At 42.5% G+C, this 19844-nt stretch overlaps 1 protein-coding gene across 4 annotated transcripts in view; it reads left to right on the forward strand.

The window, feature by feature from the left end:
* col12a1b (collagen, type XII, alpha 1b) overlaps window positions 1-19844 on the forward strand; it is a 158628-nt gene that overhangs the window by 28533 nt on the left and 110251 nt on the right. For all 4 annotated transcript variants that reach the window (XM_079525500.1, XM_079525497.1, XM_079525498.1 and 1 more), the window contains 10 exons: window positions 3651-3920; window positions 6175-6441; window positions 7573-7765; window positions 8441-8565; window positions 11346-11495; window positions 11820-11939; window positions 13332-13496; window positions 14708-14857; window positions 17071-17210; window positions 19463-19592. In XM_079525500.1, coding sequence (XP_079381626.1) covers window positions 3651-3920; window positions 6175-6441; window positions 7573-7765; window positions 8441-8565; window positions 11346-11495; window positions 11820-11939; window positions 13332-13496; window positions 14708-14857; window positions 17071-17210; window positions 19463-19592 — 1710 coding nt within the window. The remainder of the gene's footprint in view (window positions 1-3650; window positions 3921-6174; window positions 6442-7572; window positions 7766-8440; window positions 8566-11345; window positions 11496-11819; window positions 11940-13331; window positions 13497-14707; window positions 14858-17070; window positions 17211-19462; window positions 19593-19844) is intronic.

Raw genomic sequence — 19844 nt, forward strand, 5'->3', positions numbered from 1 at the left:
ATATATGGAGCATGTCTTGAGTGTACAGGGTTTGATGAGGTCAGATCAACATATGGAATGTCAGAACAGAACAGGTCAGCACCATATATGGAGATCTAAGGGTGGCAGCGGGGGCAGTGTCTTGAGTGTCCTTAAGTTAGCCTGTTGAGAACTAGTTTTCACCGGCTGCACTAATAACTTTGCCCGTCTAGAGTTTGAATGGAATCAGTCAAAAGGGAGACATCGAAGAGGAAGGACGTGTGGGGAGGGATCAACATAGGGAATGTCAGAACAGGTCAGCTCCATATATAGAGATGGAGGCGTGGAAGCGTGACCTTATATGGAGGACGTGATGTCACGAGGCGTGACCATATATGGAGGTGTAACGTGACACACGGAAATGCTGGTTTTCATAGTAAATGCGACCTAGGGTCACAAAAATGTTACTTGAGCCAGACTCAAAGCCATGATGTCATACTTAGACCTGTCCCTGTTTGGTTGAGCACACTGAATGACTGTGCTAACAACACGGGCATCCTCTGCCAGGGCAAGTTCAATGCTTATACGTTCGCTCCTAATCGTGTCTAATGGTAGCCGACTGTTCTGTGTTGAGGCCTGAAAGACTGCACATACTGATTCAGCAGCACATATGGGGTACAATAGAAAATGGAGAAGAAGAAAGACATTTTGAATTGATCCAGCCTTGGATGAATTGACTAAGAAGAAAAAGAAGAAATATTAGTTTTGATGGATATTGTTCTGGCGTTGCACTTGGAAAACCCATCCCTCAAATCAGACTCGGCCGACTTGTTGATTTGTCAAATTAATCTCCCGGTCGGACTTAATGTCCTCCTTTTTTCTGGGTATTATCTGAAGGCTGTTTTTGCTGATATCAAAAGACGCTTGTTTAGCTAACGCTGAACTGATTAGAAGTTAGATCTCATTTGTCATGTTATTTTGTTCTTCTGTTTTTGATTGTGGTGAATGTGGTGATTTCCTTTCATTTGACTGATGATAAACCATGCACCCATCTATGTGCTTTAGTCACATGAATGTGCAGTTTTGTACATAGTAAATGGAATTGCAATTGGCAAATGCCGTTACTGTAAATGTGACCTGCTGATGGCATGCTGCTGTGCCATCAGCAAGACATTTGGATGTCTTGCCATTTAGACGTACGCCCCCTTTGAAACCTGTTGCCAGACTCTCTAAGCTCATTATACTTTCTAAAGCCCTGAGGGCGAGAAGCGACCTCACCCTAAATGGCGAGGTCACGCTGAAACATGTCTGGGAATGCCCATATATGGCCTTTTTTTAATTGACGTTTTTGGGCCGGGTAGATCGTAAAATGTTTGCTAATTTGTAAGACCAGGTGGGGCCTCGGGCCAGCCCAGTTAGGGCCCAGGTTGGGCTGGGCCTGTTGAGAACTCTAGTTTTCGCCGGCTGCCGGGCCCATCTAGAGTTTAAATGGACAAGTATCAGTTAAAAGGGAGACATCGAAGAGGAAGGTCGGGTGGGTCAGAACAGATCAGCTCCATATACGGAGATCTAATGGTTTGAGGTTTGAGGTCAGATGTAGAGTTGCTGGCCGGCTCCATGTATGCAGATCTAGGTGTTGATCCATTCTTCTCCATTTATGGATATCCAAGGTTTGATGAGGTCAGTGTCGTGATCTTCATATATGGAGACGGCCATATATGGAGCGTGGCACAAGGCATGACGGACGGATGGATGGACGGACGGACGGACTGACTGACAGCTTTTGCAGGTTTTCATTATAATCTACGACCTATAGTTGCAATCACATATATCACTTCCACCATTCGCACATGCTTAAGTTACAGTACGTCATCCTGTTGACTTCAGGACAATTTATAGAAAACTATATACGTTGGTTAGAAATGAGATTTGGCTCGGGTTGATTAAACAAAGTTAGATATTTTTGGCCAGCAGGGCTGCCGTATGCACTTCAGCTAGGATTAGTGTTTGCTGTCACACAATATGACCACAACATATGACCACAACATTCTCTCAAAACCCTTCTGTGCTCTGTAACTTTCTACCTGCTGTATGTGTGTGCTTGCATACACTATTTGTGGAGCAGATGTTGAACTTTATAGTCAATATCCTGTCCTGTACATCAGTTCAAATGTCCCAGACCCAGAAAGAAGCATGTTTGTTGCGCCAGACACGTTTTCCGAAGTGGAACAGATCATCAAGGTTCAAAGGAGCCAATGGCACGGATTCCGACTGTAGCTCCTTTTCAACCAGTCAACTACACTCAAAAGTTGGATAGTTTTGCACACTCATGTGTATTTTATCATAGCCACAGGCAAACACTACACAACAATATACACTGGCAACTAGAATACAAACAAAATCACAAAAGGTAAATGCAAAGTCGAGACTCACTATGTCAAAATGCAGTCAGAAGACAGTTTAGTCCAAGGATGTGAGGTCTAGCATAATTAATCCCTCGCTTATCAAAACGGCTCGTTATTGCATCTGCTCTACATTCTGCACTCTACATTCACTCTTGTAATGCAAAACGTAGGAGTTCATTCGGACCGCTTGGTAAGATCCAGAGTGTTCATTTAACTCTAGTTTCTTGGCTCTAAGCTGAAGCTTATGATGTGGTCCCGTTCTAGTCCCGTTCTTGACTTGAGCTTGAAATTTGATAGTAAATATTTCAAGATTAATTTAAATTAAAAGAGCAAAAGTAGCTAGACCTACTCACAATGCGTCTCAGCATGACCCGTTCTGGATCGTCTATTTTCACAAAATAATAATATATTATATCTATTGTGATTCACAATAGAGTGGCCACAGCCACGGTTATAGCTATTTGGGGAAGCCCTGTTATTATTTAGTAATTTAAAGTCTTAAGATGACTCACTATAGAAACCCATCACAACTTCTAATTTCATGTTATTTTGCAAAAGATGGTGTGCATGCATCATCTGTGTTAGTCTCTCCTTCTCGTTCACTTCTTGGTGGAAGAGCCTTCCGATTAATCTTGGGAAAAACATTGGCCAGCATAGCTCTCAGATCTCTTTCATCGTTTCTTTCAGGTTTTGTGTCTTTGGTGTAAGGCTGCACGATGATCATCCAGATGATTCTGCTTAATATTATAATCCCGATTATCAATCATGATTATTGTTAACCACTTAAACCCTGTGTACTTTCTGCCAAATATTTGCCGATTGTTATGAATTTCTGTGGAAAAAGACGTTTTTTTCTTCTTTGGTGAGGGGACAAGGGCAAGGTGCAACAGCTGACCAAATAAGTTCTTTGAAATAATTGCAATTACAAGTTTTGCAATTACATAATTATGACGCATACAATTAGGATTTATGATTATTCGCAATTAATTGTGCAGCCCTACCTAGTTTGGTGAACTGTCCACTTGTACATGGCAAAATCGTGAGTGTTTAATTCGACACTTAGCCTATACACTCATAATTTTGCAGTGTACTTTACTTTATTCTTTTGAGCAAATCCACCAGCTCATTCAGGCAAATGGTTTCCAAGTTTTTACAGACTTTGGCTGTATAGTTAGTTGAATGAGATATATGATACTGATTAGCATTCCCACCTGTAATACAACAATCCACATGCCAGTTGCCTCTGTCCAGCACATTACTGAACTCATGCCTTCCTTGTTATTTCAGAGCTGGGCTCTCCAAAAGATCTGGTGACCAGTGATGTAACAGACACAAGCTTCGCTGCATCCTGGACCGCAGCTCCTGGTAACGTGAAACAGTACCGGGTCCGCTGGAAGTCCATGTTCTCCCCAGAGTCCGGCGAGAAGACGGTTCCCGGGGATGTGACCAATACACAGCTGGACGGTCTGACCCCAGAGACACTGTACCGGGTGTCGGTGGTCGCAACTTACGGACATGGAGAGGGAAATCCGCTCACTGGACAGGAGACCACAGATGGTGAGCAGTGTTACATGTATAATTTATATGATATAATATAGTACTTTATTGTCAGTTTGCACTGAAATTTGTCTTGCGACCCCAGTGGCCTTGTATGAAACACATACACAAATTTGACACAACACAGAGAAACAGAAAAGAAAATACAATTACATACATAGAAACATAAAGGCAAGAGCAATGTCCACAGCTCAGTCTAGTCCTGGCTAAAATCCTGATTAAGCCTCAAAGTCGACTGATGGACAAAATACCTCTTCAATCTGATCTTATTGTATGCTGGAACACCATATCTCCTTCCTGAAGGCAGCAACCTATACTCTCCATACGAAACATGGCTAGTATTAGAGGTGATATTCCTTGCTAACCCTAGCATGCTGTTATCATACGTGGATGTATAGAGTCTCTGAAGTGGTTGTCCTACAATCTTTGAACAATTACTAATTTAATTACTTTGCTGGTGCGCTGAAGTGAATCAGCCAATTGAAGTTGGCGATTCAATTCAATTGAAGGTTGTGGATACACCCGGCCGAAGTGAGTTTTCTCAGACGGGTGACCCCCTGGCAGCCTGGCAGACAGGGGGTTGCGTCCCGACTCCGGATAAATGGTTAAAGATGGATGTTCGGAATTCATCCCCAGACTTGATTTTTCAGTTTTGTGATTTCTGATCATAATTGTCTTGATAACGGGGATAAGAAAGCATGCTTCCATATATGAATTTGTTTGCCAGATCAGTTTAATGTTTTGGATTTGTTACACTTCAAGGGAAAGGCTTGTATGTGTCAACGTGTCCCATGTGTTCATCTCTGACGCTTCCTGTGAAGGGCCTTTGGTTCTGGTTTCCAGTGTTTTTGGACAAAGCACTTTCACATTGCTTTTTAATTTTGGAACCCGCAGAGTGCCAAAGAGAGGCACTGACAGTTTTGCTATGCTATGCATTCTGAGAACACCAGTCACTGCTAAAGAGGAATGTTTTTAGAATGATGCATGCCTTCTGCAGTGTAACATATACCATATACTAGTATATCGGAACAGACACGAGACTCCTTTAGAAAACTGATGATATATTACCCCCGGTCTCTCTAACACACATGGATGAAAACACCCTCAAAAAGCAGCCTGTTCAAGGAAACCTCCAGGGGGGCCTTGGCCTCTCTCAAATCCAAGCCTTAAGAAATTGTACACACCTCTCCTTTAAAGAGTTAATGTATCATTTAGTTACCTTTGAGCTTTGAGTCATTTGGCTAACACTCATATCCCGAATGACTCAATATGAGAGTTGCTATTGCTAATCCTATAATTGTAAGTTATCTGATAACGAACAATCAGAAAGAGATAACAATAGAGAAGTAGAAAATTGTAGTGATTTCTTTCAAGCAGTGTACAATGAAACTAACTGTTGAGGCTGTTAGAGTTGCGCAACCTGTAGCCGGCTGCATGAATCGAACTTTTTAGTTTTTACTTACTGTAGTTATTCACTGGTTTAATTGCAAGTTTATTTGAAAAACATCATTGCATAACAATATGAATTATGATGTTAATATAAAATGTATATGCTTTGAATTTCCTGATGAATGAGACTAGCACAGTGGTCTAGAGCAGGGGTTCTCAACCCGTGGCTCGTGACCCCTAGGGGGGGGGGGGGGGGGGGGGGGGGGTCACCAAGTTATTTTGGGGGGTCCCCTAAATTATTAAAAAAGAAAAAGAACCCCCCCCCCCCCTTTTTTTTGCAACTGAATGGCTGGAAAATGGAAATGAAGAGTTTACATAGTACACATACATAGTACACGTACATGCATAAACTTTCCTTAATGATTATATCTGGCTTCACAGTATTCATTTATGATTTATTTTCTCTAATATTAAGGTTATTTTTCAGTTTGGTCAGTTTGTATTGGGGGAGACATGGCCAAAGCATTTCCGGGGGTCCCCAGCCAAACACGTTGAGAACCCCTGGTCTAGAGAGCAGTCACAGATGTTATTCAATTAAGTCAATTCAAACTATTTGAGCTTTTTTTAATATGTTTAATTTAAAATGTTAACCTATTAAAACCGGGAATACATTTGTGTCATTTTAGATTTTTGCGTTGGCTATTCAAAAATACCACATACACAAGCTCACTGAGCTCAAACATTTGTGAGAAATCTTGAAACTGTGAGAACTACTGATCTAGAAGGGATTTTGTATAACCATCCTCTGGTCTCAATGGGTTGGGTTCATGTGCTATAACAATATCTGAATGCCTCCTGTCTTCAGCGAGCGCGGCGGGTAAGCGACTGACTGTGTCGGACGAGACAGAGCGGACCATGAGGGTGGGCTGGACGCCGGCACCGGGAAAGGTGGTCAACTACCGTCTGAAGTATGTCCCCAGCACGGGGGGCAACGAAGTCGCCCTCAAGATCCCCGCTACCGTCACCTCTACTGTCATGAAGAACCTGAAACCGAAAACCACCTACAACATCACCATTCACCCCATCTACAAGCGCGGAGAAGGCAAAGCAAGGCAAGGAGTAGGAACCACATGTACGTTGGTCCATAATTCAAACCTACCAGAGTTGACGGTGCACTTGCAAAGTCCGTGGTATCTCTTGAACTCCGAGAGGGTAAAAATGGATCCAATCGGAACGTAAACGGTCTGTTTGGGTCCATTCTTTCCCGCTCATAGTTCAAGTAACACTTAGGATTTTATTGTGTATTGTGTGCACTGCCAAAAAAATGTCCATCTTGAATGAGTTACTTCATTATGTATTCAGTCTCTAAATCTTATTGTCGTTAAAGCAAGAGAAAACAAATCTAGGGTGAGGTCATTTTATTTCTTTCCGATGTGCTCAATAAGTGTTTCAGGGATGCTCTTGAATCAGGTCGAGTCTAGTCACGTTATCTTGAAACAATCCATTTTTTCCCAACACTTGATTCACAAAAGTTCCTGAAAAAGCCACATTGCTTTGGAAATAAGAGCCATTATCACATGTCACATTTTTTCCCACCATTTTATTTTTGTAAACAAAAATAAAACTTGAGGACTAAACGGAAAAATCTAATGACTTTAAGGTTGATGTTTTGTTTCGTGTAGGGTCATGTAGGGTTAGACAACTGAACAAACGGGTCTAAAACGCAAGGCACTCTTCTAAAACACCCAAAGTTGAAGATTTTTCAACTCTCTGTGACCACAGAAAAAAGCGCCAGACATGCACAGCTCAGCTCAGAATAGCCACTCATCACCTCACCATGCTACTGCTGTTTCTAGCATAGTGTTAAATACTCCCATTGAAAACAATTCGAAACATACGCTGCGCTCAGGAAACACTTTGGTTTCCCTAATGGCCCTTAAGTGCCAATCCTGTCCTGTTCACCTGGACACTCAAATCACAGCAACACAATCATTCACCCGCTAGTTGTGCTAACTCACGGCATGAACCTTGGCTTTCTGTAATCAATGACATTGGGGTTCAAGGAATTGTATTATGGACTAATGAGAAACTGGCTGGAATGTGGGATGCCTGATCTCAATGAAACCTCTGTATTGTTGCCAAGTTTTAAGCTGTTTTGTGCTTTTCTTTTCTTTTCTTTTTCTTTTGCTGTTTTCTTTTTTGATGCCATGAGTTTGTTCTAAAGTTTACCGGCCCCCCCGTCCCTTATTTTGTCTTATTTCAGTGTCTCCATATAAAGCACCACGTAACCTGCAAACCTCTGAACCCACCAAGACCAGTTTCAGAGTCACCTGGGATCCAGCTCCTGGAAATGTTACGGGCTACAAGGTCACCTTCTACCCAAGTGGGAATGATATTGACCTGGAGGAGCTTCTTGTTGGCCCCTATGACAATACTGTGGTCCTAGAAGAGCTCAGGTGAGATTTATACTTCAGCAATAATACATAAGAGAGGCCAAGGCCAGGGATATTTGCCCTGTAGGCAATGTTAGCTGCGGTGTCCCTTGACACTAAGGCTGCACGATATGGACATTTTATATCTCTGTATTTATGCCAAATATTGCAATATCGATACGATATTACCGTTAAAATGTCATATTTTATATTTTAAGTGTTGCAACATTGAAAACGAAACATTATTCAAAAAAGTGTGTTAGTGAGTTTGCTAACACACTGGACCAGGGCTAACAACAATGCAACAGAGTGGTGGTTTATTTTCCAAGGGGCACAGGCTAAAATAGAGGGATGTTGCTGGCTTTCGATATATTGACCATATATCTATATCGTTGCCTTTTTGCCATACTGATATGGTGCATGTTCATACCTCGATAACAATGCGATAACGCTATATTGTGCAGCCTATTACTTGGTACTGCAGTTACAGTATGGTTGCCGTTCTGCGGGTTTGTCTACTCTATATCATAGCTACAGGTAGCTGTGGTATATTACAATGGTACCAAATTTACCCTTTACTTTGGAGTTCAATTAGCAGGATTAGTAAGGACACTCTCAGACAAACACTGTAGATATTGTGGTCTGCAGCTACGTATAAACACATTGATTTTGATGACTTTTAATTTTTTCTGGTCGTAGGGCAGGAACTAAGTACGCCGTGGCTGTATTTGGGATGTTTGAAGGAGGAGAGAGTTCACCTCTGGCAGGGGAGGAGAAGACCACCCTCGTGGAGGCTCCTGAAATCCCTCTAATGGATTCATCAGGTAAAACATCTCACAGTACCATAATAAACAGGCCTCCGCTCTTCTGGACTAGTATACGCACAAAACAACAGCAGCGCTCCAAAAGCAAGGCTGCAGACCAGAACAGCGAAAGGAGTGGCCCGACTTGTGAAATATCACACAGCCAGAACGCTGAATTATTCCGTCAGGGAGAATTAGGATCAGAGTTGTATTTGAATTATGGATCAAATATCAATCACATGTGATTATGATTAACGAAGCAAATTGCTCTTAGCTGCTTTGGCGTGAGTTGCCTCATCCACTCCTACAACGCCACATATCACAGCATGTTCGGGGAGGGGGGGGGGTGGGTTAGAAACGACACATGCAACACATGCCAAAATGTTGATACTGGCGTTAATAAATTAGCCAATCGGAAATGTCTCGCCTCACGTGTTGCTTATTTGCCATCGTGTGAGAAGCCCACACACAACACAAAGCACCAACCTTGACTGCGTCACCACAAACACACATCCTCGTTATGCCCTGGAATGGTTTACAGTCTTAGCCACTCCATATCCGACGGCCATACAAAAGTTGATATTTCCCCTTTCTTTTTCACTTTGGCTATAACTGCTAATGGAAAGGGGGAAAAAGTGCTCTGCTAGCAATTACAGATTTTTTACAATGCAGAGAGTAAGCAGCTCAGGGCCGCATGCGGCTAGGAAAATGTTATGCTTCTTATAAGACCCCGAGGAGCCACTGACCCTGGGCTCAAATTCCTGCTGTAATGGAGAGCAGACACAGTGACACACTGCCCACCGGGCCTGGAAGCAGGAGATGGGGAGGATGTTCCACACACAGGTCCCAGCATGTAGAACCTCAAACACCGGACGCCACCGAACCAGACCAGTTCTTGGATGACTGGCTAGCTTGCCTTGCCTTTTTTGGAGGCTTTTATCCAAGGAAGGCACGTTACAGTGCTATAGGTGTCATTGATCTACTTGCATCCTTACGCGTCATACATTTAGGCCTGATTCAGTTCCTGTTGATCAGGGATGGGCAACCTATTCGGGCACACGATTGCTTGCCGTTTTCCAAGGCCTGTGCGATCACCCACTGCCAGACAGTGAAAATCACTATATTTGTACGTCTTATTATAGGCTGCTAATTAGAATAATAATTTGAGTAATTTAATCACTTTTAACCTGGCATCCGTAGTTTAGGCATAATTTTGTTGATAATCTAATACAAATAAAAAGGTAAGATGAATTCTGACTATCTGGTTTCATGTACATCAAACAATAATGGTTGTTTTTGATCACCTCGATAGACCAATTGGATAATCTGGTACAGTAGACCAAAAAGAGGTGGTTGCCCACCCCTGGTGTAGATCAACAACATTACCACCAACGAACGGTAGGAAGGCTCAGATCTCACAGAGTCACATACTGTACTGTAATGCAACCATCATTCTAGAACCATAAAGTGAGATAAATATTAGATTAGATTAGATTCAATTTATTGTCACTGCACATAGTATACAAATACTTTGACAATGACATGAAGAGTGGCGTCTAGCCAGAAGTGCAATACAGTAATGCAGTAAATGAGAGAATAAATGCAGAAAAATGTACAGTATGTACATTACAGACGGTGTCCGCTTTCATTGTCAATCAACCTGACTCTCAGCCCTGGAGCAAAAGCAATAATGACACACAGTCATCCAGCAATCAAATTGCCACGTTCTACACTCACTTTCAAAGGCACTTGCTCAGAGACACTGGTACTGGTTAAGACACTGTAACATCTCTCACAATACAAAACTCTTACGATTTGGGACCCTTGCAGGTCCATTTTGTACAGTCAAAACTCAGAGTTAAATCAGCCCTGCAGATTTTATTGTACACATAGTAGTCTGTATTGCATCACAAGGCTCTCAGGTCCATCTGTGTTTATGACATCTGCTTTTATGAAGGGGATGTTTGAGGGACAGATGAGTCGTCTGTTTACCGGGGAGGTAGAAAATCAAACAGGCTGCGGCCATGTTTCCATTCAACCGCAGTTCCGCTTTCCCCTCGTCAAGCATCTGTTTCTAAATTCTGCTTTTAAAAGTGTGGATAAATCAATTGTTTCTCCTAACCTGTTTTCAATTGCAGACACAGGGTCCAATTTTTATTTCCCATCGTGGCCACTGAGCGCATCCTCGCGGCCCGTCCTGCAAAATCTTGGGGCGAGCGAGCGACTGCTTTCACCCCCAAAGGTGACCGGAGTAGCGAGTTGGGAGAGCAACAGGAATGTGCAATAACCTTGGCAGAGGAGTTGTCATATATCAATTTGTCAAGGAAGGCTCGCTCCTGCTATGCGGGGCGACAGGCTCACTTTCTGGAAAGGCCACAGGGCGGTTGAGCCTTTGGATATACAAGAAGAAGACTGCCATGGAAGGAACACAGACGTCCCTCAAGGAAGAAAGCAGTTAATCCAGCCAAGAATGCTTGACAGCTGTTATATAATGCCTTATATGAGAGCCAGTGTAATTTGTGTTATATAATGTTCAAAATATGTTGTGTAACGTTATTTACTATGTATGCATTTGTATATTACACTTTTTGTCATGATTGTGGTGTGCATTTCTCTTTTTTTCTCTTTGACGTTTTCTCTTTGACTTTCAGTTCTCTGTTATCAAATTATTACTTTAAACCCCTGATTCACTTGTTTCTACACAAATCCTTCTTTAAATTAATGTTTCATGGCCTGGTCATCCACAGGGTGTCTAGGTTGTTTTGCAACTCTCGCTCACTGCTTTCTCCCTTGTGTAACAGCTGCCCAGTGTAAGACCACCGCCCAGGCTGACATTGTGCTGTTGGTCGATGGATCTTGGAGTATTGGTCGTCTGAACTTCAAAAGCGTCCGTTCCTTCATCGCCCGCATGGTTGGAGTCTTCGATATCAGCCCTGAGAGAGTGCAGATTGGTAATGATCGATCCTCTCTGATCCCTCTAGTGACATTGTTTCTGTTTCTGCCTAAACTTGACACTTAACTATAATCTTTTATAATCAACTAGTGTTGTTTTGAGTTAAATGTTGTCATAAAGTGGACTTCAAGGTCTATTTTGCTGTTGTTTTCTATGCATCTCACTGAGAGGGTGTTAACGGAGCCAGCAGTGTAAGTTGTTGCTTTATTACTGCTAAGTGTGTAAAATGTTAATCACATGACACTATAAACAAAATGTGAGATACAAGCATAATTAGTTATCATTGTGATGTTTGACAATGAAAGTGTTTTTCGTTCTCCAGCTCTGGCCCAGTATAGTGGAGACCCCAAGACTGAGTGGCATCTCAATGCCCATGCAACCAGAACATCCCTGCTGAATGCTGTGGCCAATCTACCGTACAAAGGAGGAAACACCATGACGGGTAACTTAACAATACTTCAAAACAGTGTTTCCTGTAACCACGCGATAAAGAGCCCTATGAATACTTTGCCATACGCCGGTATCGTGTGTAAAGCTTGTAGATCTGCAATTGTTTTGCTATTTTTGAACATTTAACATTTTCACCTATTAACACCCAAAATAGGGATAAAAGTGTAAAGTGAGAAATATATTGGGTTATTTAATATATTTGATGTTTGATGTTTTCACGGTCATTGCATATTTGGCATTCCAGGGTAAATCCTGTTGAAAACCACTACTATCATTTACACACCTGGGTCGAACGGTATATAAGCTCTGTTGATGAATTGAATAAATAGGGGACCACATTGGAAACAAGTAACCAGGGCTTTTTTGTGTTATCCCTTTAGCCTTAACATCTTACTATACCACGTGCCATTTACATTTCTGACTAATAATGTGACCTAATTACTGTAGGTCCTGGATGGATTGGGTTTTCCCAATGGGAAGGCTTGGAAGAGTCACCACAAAGTCGGATTATCAATCAATCAATCAATCTTTATTTCAGACCCAGGAGGATCCATGTCACAAACAATACAATATAACAGTACTAAATACAAAATAAAAATAAATAAAAAAGGTAAATAAAATGCACATATCCCACACTGTTCAGTTTCTGACATACAAGCATGTGCGCCAGTGGTTCCACAATCTCGATGAGAACCTGAGTGAACTGCGTGTAGGGTCCGTTATTACAGCGATGATGTCGTTTATTGACTCAGATGCCCTACACATGAACCTGTCCTGTACATAAGGTTACGTAGTACAGCAGAGCAGGTAGGTACCCCGACACTAACAAACATCTGGCTAGCACTGGAGCTTCTTGGTACTCTCAGCAGCAGCCTCATACAGTCATTATAGGCCACTGTGAGTCGTCTGATGCTGCTTTGGCTATAGCGGCATCATAGGTGTGCAGTATACAGCGGTGTACATGGTACCGAGCACATGCTAAACTTTTGCGACACAGCATGTTTGCTTGGGCATACAGCTTCCGTCGCTGTCTATAGATGTCCTTGTCATCTGAAAGATCATCAGAGATGATATGGCCCAAATAAGTGATCTCGCTGCACACACTAAGGGCAGTGCCAGCCAGATGGAAGTCAGGAAAGACTGAATGTCTGTCTTCCCTACTTCGGGTAATCATTATTTTACTTTTCTTAGCGTTGTATTTTATATTAAAATCAAGACCATACTGTGAGCATACGCCCAGAAGCTGTTGGAGGATTAGTACACCTTGACCCCCATTTTGTTGATGCAGTAAGCCTCACCTGGAACACCCAAGTAGCACAACACCCAAACAATCACCCAACATAAACATCTCACATCTGTCATTTCTCCTTGTTACTCTATGCAGGCATGGCACTGAGCTTCATCCTCAACAGCAACTTCCAGGAGAATGTGGGAATGCGTCCTAACTCGCGTAAAATCGGCGTCCTGATCACTGACGGAAAGTCCCAGGACGAGATTGTCTTCAACTCCCAGAAACTGAGAGACCGGGGCATTGAGCTCTATGCCATTGGTGAGTAGTGTCTCACGGTTTACATACTTGCAGGACCTTTTTTATCCCCAGGAAAGCCTGTACAAATATGTTGGTGTAAAGTTGTCTTCTCTTTCCTGGAGTGAAGGCCTGATTTACTGTACCTGAATAAAACAAATTCACCACGGATCATGTTGAAATCCAACTGTAACATTGGTCTTAAATTCTCCAGTTAGACCAGTCTTATATAGCAGTAATTACCAACCTCAGGGTATTACAAATGGGTCCCCAAATAATTGTCAAAACCTTGAGATTTTATTCATAATATATATTAGAATATCTTTTATGGTATTCTTGAGGGGCGTCAGATTATGTCATATGGCAGATATGGGATTTGTTTAGAGCACTTATGACCTAAATCGTTTGCCAGCCAAGTCTATGGACTTTAATGTTTGTTTATGGCACTAAATGATGATGTAAGACGTCATGTGGCCGATGAACATACAGTGGGCACCTCTCACTTCATATGAGTGTGATTTTTCTTTAAAACCATGAAAATGAGTTGTTATTGTGATACAGATAAATACGAACTTTATGGTCAGATAGGTGGTCCGCAAACGCTTTTCGAAAATGAAGTGGCCACTGATCCAGAATAGGTTGGGACTGTAATATAGTATAAGACTGTAAGAATTGAGACACTAGCCACTCAGGATTCACAAGTCTTATTTTTACTACAGCTCAGCAGATGTCAAAGAGACACTTTTACTGTAAATCAGTATTAACCACTTAAACACTCTAGACGTGGTAAACTGGAACTGAGATGGTTCTGTACTTTGTTTTGCTTTTTTTCCATATACACCAAATAGCTACAAGCTGGCAACGTGACGCGTGAGCTTTTAGATCTGCTATTTTTGGCAAATGTAAACTCCAGAATATGGATGCAGGAATTCATTATGGTTAAGCCCCGAGTCGATGATGACGGCAGCAGTGGTTCAGGGATAGAGTGGCTGGTAGAGAGGCCGGATCCCGGCCTCCCCCAGAGTTAGTGTCCAAGTGTCCTTGAGCAAGACGCTGAACCCTTAATTGCACCCGATGAGCAGGTTGGTGCCTTGCATGGTTTCCTCGGTCATCTGTGTATGAATGTGTTTGTGAATGGGTGAATGTAATGCACAATCTATGTAGCGCCTTGGATAAAAGTATGTAAATGCACCATTTACCATTTATTTTACGGTGATGCCACGACTGTGTTTCAGGTGTGAAGAACGCAGACGAGAACGAGCTGCGGTCCATCGCCACAGACCCGGACGATATTCACATGTACAACGTCAACGACTTCTCCTTCATGATGGACATCGTGGACGACCTCACTAACAACCTCTGCAACAGCGTCAAGGGCGGTGCAGGTAGGCCAATCCTTCACTAATTAACTAGTAATTAACAAATGTGTTTAGTAAATCGTTTAGAGTCCCCCAGGCCCCATCCTTTTCCGTATACACATATCTTAACCCGAAAATAGCCCATCTACGGTACATGCTCACAACTTGAGCTTGAGCTTGTAGATGGGCTATTTTTGCTGAATGTTCGCTCCAAAATAGGTAACGCTAGGGTGCATGTGCTTAAGGTCTGTGAATGGGATACTGTTTACGGTTTTTAATTAAACAAAAGTTATTTTTTATATAATCTTTCTTTGATATAATTTTTCACAATAATCACATGAATTCTTTTTTGACAACTTATCTAGACAATATTTTAGTCTGGAGTGCCCCGGCATATGGATATATACCAGAAATGTAAAAAAGCGCAATGTATACGTCATCGTACGACGGTGTCACGCATCAAAAATAGCCAATCTACAAGCTCACACAATCTACAAGCTCACACTGCGTCTGGTTGCACCACGTTGTGAGCTTGTAGATCTGCCTTGCGATAGACTGAGAAGTCGGCAAAGTCGCACAATTAATTATTATTAGAACTCTATATGGCAGGGAGGGAAGGGAGATTTGTGTTTCCCAAACGTATTATGAATTGGATTATAAATGATGGCAACGCTGGGCAGCAAGCACCAAATGTCTTGGTTGGAAAAGGATGGTCATTCCGCTTGCAGCAGCTGACGGCTCCCGTGTTGTTTCGACTCGGTGCAGACATGCAAAGGTATTGCATTTGGGTACAATGCAATGCATTATTGACAGATGCTTATGCATTGTCGAAATGTTCCCTTTCGTGCATGTACGAATTAAGTTAACAACTGTGCTACATTATTGCATTTAGCGCTCCCCTCTTGTCTTTTTAATGTAACCAAAACTTTTTCACCCCGTTCCACCATACTTCCACGGCGCAACCATAACGCAACCACGGCCACCCGTCGCGTCTCGCCCCCCCTTACCACTGTGGCTCAGTCAGTTTAGAGAGCTTGCCCAGTTTAACTTCGAAGAGAGTTAAACAAAACAACTCGGGTCTCGATAAATGCCGAACCGGGTTTGAAATGGTCCCGATTTTCGGGCTCCATCCCTACCCACAACACTGGTGCGCAACTGCGCACGCAACTAAATACTAATAAAGCTTTATAGGTACTTTTTGCGGAAGTTGAGTGGGTCAGCCAAACATGGTGTCTCAGGTCATAATGAAAACGCGGGCTTGTGGGTGTATGCAGAGATATCAGCAAAATTCATACAGAAGTCTGACATTGGGGGCGGCAGTGGCTCAGGGGTAGAGTGATCGGATGGCAACCGCAAGGTTCCCAGTTCGAACCCGGGCTCCCCCAGAGTTAATGTCGAAGTGTCCTTGAGCAAGACTCTGAGTCTGAACCCCTAATTGCTCCTGATGTGCAGGTTGGTGCCTTGCATGGTTTCCTCCGGCATCGGTGTGTGAATGGGTGAATGTAATGCACAATCTCTGTAAAGCGCCTTGGGTAAAGGCGCTATAAATTCACCATTTACCATTTAGATTGTCTGAGAAAGGCGTGTGGAGCTACTGTTGTAGTGTGCGGTTATACATCTCTTCGCTCCGTGAATATGACATCACTTTTGACTAAGGCAACAGGCCCTTTAAGATTAGAGTCTTCAGACGAGAAGAAACTGTTCCTTTAACCCCGGTCAGTAAACGGCTATAGCAATAGGCGGTAGAGAATACCAAGAAGATCAGCCTGACTTGGCAACCGATAAGAGCCAGTAAAGATAAAACCCAAGCCAAGCGGATATTATCTCAAGCATTTTGGTCTGACACCCCTTGATGAATTCAGCCCGCTGAGCGATATTATGAAGAAACAGAGCTCCAAGTAGCTGATGGAATACTGTGAGGTTGGAAGTAAACGTTAAATTGCATGTATAAATCAGTTTGAGCAGGAAACACGGCGGTGATTTACAATGCAAAGGAAGGGGGAAAATATCTTTTTAAGAGAAGGCTTTAGTCAAGTGCGCTGAAAATATATAGACATAGGGAACGACAGTTGCCCCCTCTCCCTGGCTAGATTTGTGGCGGCAGGGTTCACTGTGTGAAATACTTTGACTTGTCAGATCACACACATTTTGGCTTCTCTTCTCTCTCTCTCTCTCTCTCTCTCTCTCTCTCTCTCTCTCTCTCTCTCTCTCTCTTTCTCTCTCTCCCCTCCCCCCTCCAGGAGGAGCAGATCCTCCTACCAACCTGGTGACCTCAGAGGTGACCCACCACTCATTCCGTGCCACCTGGACCGCGCCAGATGGCCCTGTGGACAAGTATCGTGTGGAGTACATGCTCATGCCCGGAGGACCTACTCAGCAGGTTATCAATCTTTTCCTTCCTTCCTTCCTAACTTCCCAAAGTACAATGCTTTTGCTTCATTTCGACACTGTCTTGTTGTCTTTTTTCTTCTTCTTCATATACTGTATACTCGAGAAAACCTTTGTCTTTAATTACATGCCCAAACAACAATAGTATTCAATAGCACAATAGTAAGATAATTATTTGTCCCAAAACCCTGCCATAACACTTTTGGATCCCGGACATCGGCCCAGATTATACATGGCTCCTTTTGAATGTATTGGAGCTCCAGACAGTTCCAGCCATGGAACTTACACAACTGACAAATAGTCAATTTTCTAGGTTCTCTATATCCCATTTTCAAACCAAGACATCTGTCTGTGTGTCTGCGTGCAGAACCATAGAATTTAGTCTTGTTTTGTTTCACATTTATACATGAATACATGATAACCCTTCCACAGTAGTAGCTTTTTCATATTTTCTATTATTTTGCATATTTTCCTACATAATGCCAGTGGAGGAATCCAGTGGAGCTGCTTAGTGGCCAACAGTATAATTTAAAATTTACAATTCAGGCATTTAGCAGACTCTTAATCCAGAGTGATTTACAGTAAGCAAGAACAAAAAACATGGTAATACATCAAAACATAAAAAAGTCATCATGAATCCTACGTAAGCTTAAGAACCTAACAGTGGAATATCTATCTAAGGAAACTATATGTATATACACTATAGAGTGCTATGCCTACATAAAGTGCTATTTAAATTACATAAATTGAGCCTATACATACGCCTGTAGGAGGTCGAGGCCAGGGCAAGTACTACGGCAAGTGCTATGGGCTAAGATGGAGTCTGAAGAGGTGCGTTTTCAAACTGTGGCGGAAGATTGGGAGTGAATCTGCAGTTCTGATTGTAATGGGAAGTGCATTCCATAGTTCCATAGTATAAGACTGAGGTTGTACTGGTCAGCTCCCAGGTTTTAATGTGTGTGTCTGTCTGTGTGTTTCTATGTGCAGGGCGTTGCTCAAGATGAGCACTTAGTTACCTGGGTAACTAAAGGAAAAAAAATAAAATAGCGTCCTTATTCTGAGCATGCTGAGCAAAGTGAGCATGTCAAGCTTTTGGCAAAAATCACAGACATCACCATGTGTTGCAAGTTGCAACAGGTTGTGATCTGCAAGGTACCGGTATATATGTTTTATAAATGTGACCGTTTCTGACCGAGGCTTTTTTCATGTCATGTGAAAGCAGGTAATCATAGATTCAAATTGACATATTGGTTGTTCAGTTTGACCCACCAGTTTTTCAGAGTAATGTCTGTCGGCGAGTTGAGAAAACAGGCTTGAAAGGTCCACTTCTGTGGACTCTAACATTTCACCTAGCTACATGTTTAAGCATTTATTTAATATTTACATGTCGATTTCAGCTCTATTTCAGACATGCTCTAGTATGTCTGCCTGTGCTATTAACTAATTTTGGAAAAGAAAATCAGTTTTTCTCAGTTAGGATCTTGCTGCCATGACTGTCTCTGTATCAAAAAGAGTCACAAATGGTTAAACCGAGTCTCAGTGGAAGGAGGGAAGCATAGTGGTTAGTTCATATAAAAGTATAGATAGGTCATAAACGCCCGAATTCCGTCTTTGCATCAACTCTCCTTGGGGAAATGATGATGCTTATTCTTATGGATACCATATAACAAATGAGAGAGTGTCCGGGTAGCTCAGGCTTGATGTTGTGCTGAGAGCTGATGGTAGGTGTTGCGCTCCACCTCAGCATTCCATCTCCCAGAGGTCTAGCGCATTGAAATTTGGGATAGACTCCCGCACCCTGGCTGATACCGACAATAAGCCTCTCTGAATTACTTACTTATAACAAATACATCACAGGGTGACCTATGGATTGATTACTTCCTCTAACCCGTTTGACACTGAAGCCCAGCGTGGTTATGAGTTGAAATGTTAATACATTTATTGATTTGGGTTGGATATGGATACAGATGTAGATGTCAGATAGGTTCAGTCCCCCCCCCCTCTCTCGCTTTCTCTCTATCTTCCTCTTTTTCTCTCTTCATTCTTTCTAGGTCTAGGTCATTATGTTAACATATGTTCGTGAGGATAACATAACATAACATAACATATGTTCATGTGGATTCTAACCACTGCCTTCTCTTCTGTCCTATAGCTAATGGTGGATGGTACAGAGACCACGGTAGTGCTGATGAGCACTACTGAATCACGAGGATTCTAACCACTGCCTTCTCTTCTGTCCTATAGCTAATGGTGGATGGTACAGAGACCACGGTAGTGCTGACGAGCCTGATCCCACTGACAGAGTACACTGTCACCGTTTACTCAGTGGTCGGGGAGGAGACCAGCGACCCTTTGAAAGGCATAGAAACCACCTGTAAGTCTTACTTTATTTCAATACGACCACCTGCAAGTCTTACTCTTAGTCTATTAGTTCAATAAAAGCACCTGTAATGTAAGGTCGGACAGTTCTTGAGACGTAAACTACAGACGGACGGCGGGTGGGCGGGCGGGCGAGCAGTCAGGCAGGCAGGCGTACACAGATCTGTTGTAAGATAAGTGTTTGTTTGTTCAATAAGTCTCAGCAAGCATTAGTCTATAATCAATCTTAAAGCGGAGTTCTGGCCAA

Source organism: Electrona antarctica (assembly GCF_951216825.1).
Source record: "Electrona antarctica genome assembly, chromosome: 17".
Taxonomy (NCBI): domain Eukaryota; kingdom Metazoa; phylum Chordata; class Actinopteri; order Myctophiformes; family Myctophidae; genus Electrona; species Electrona antarctica.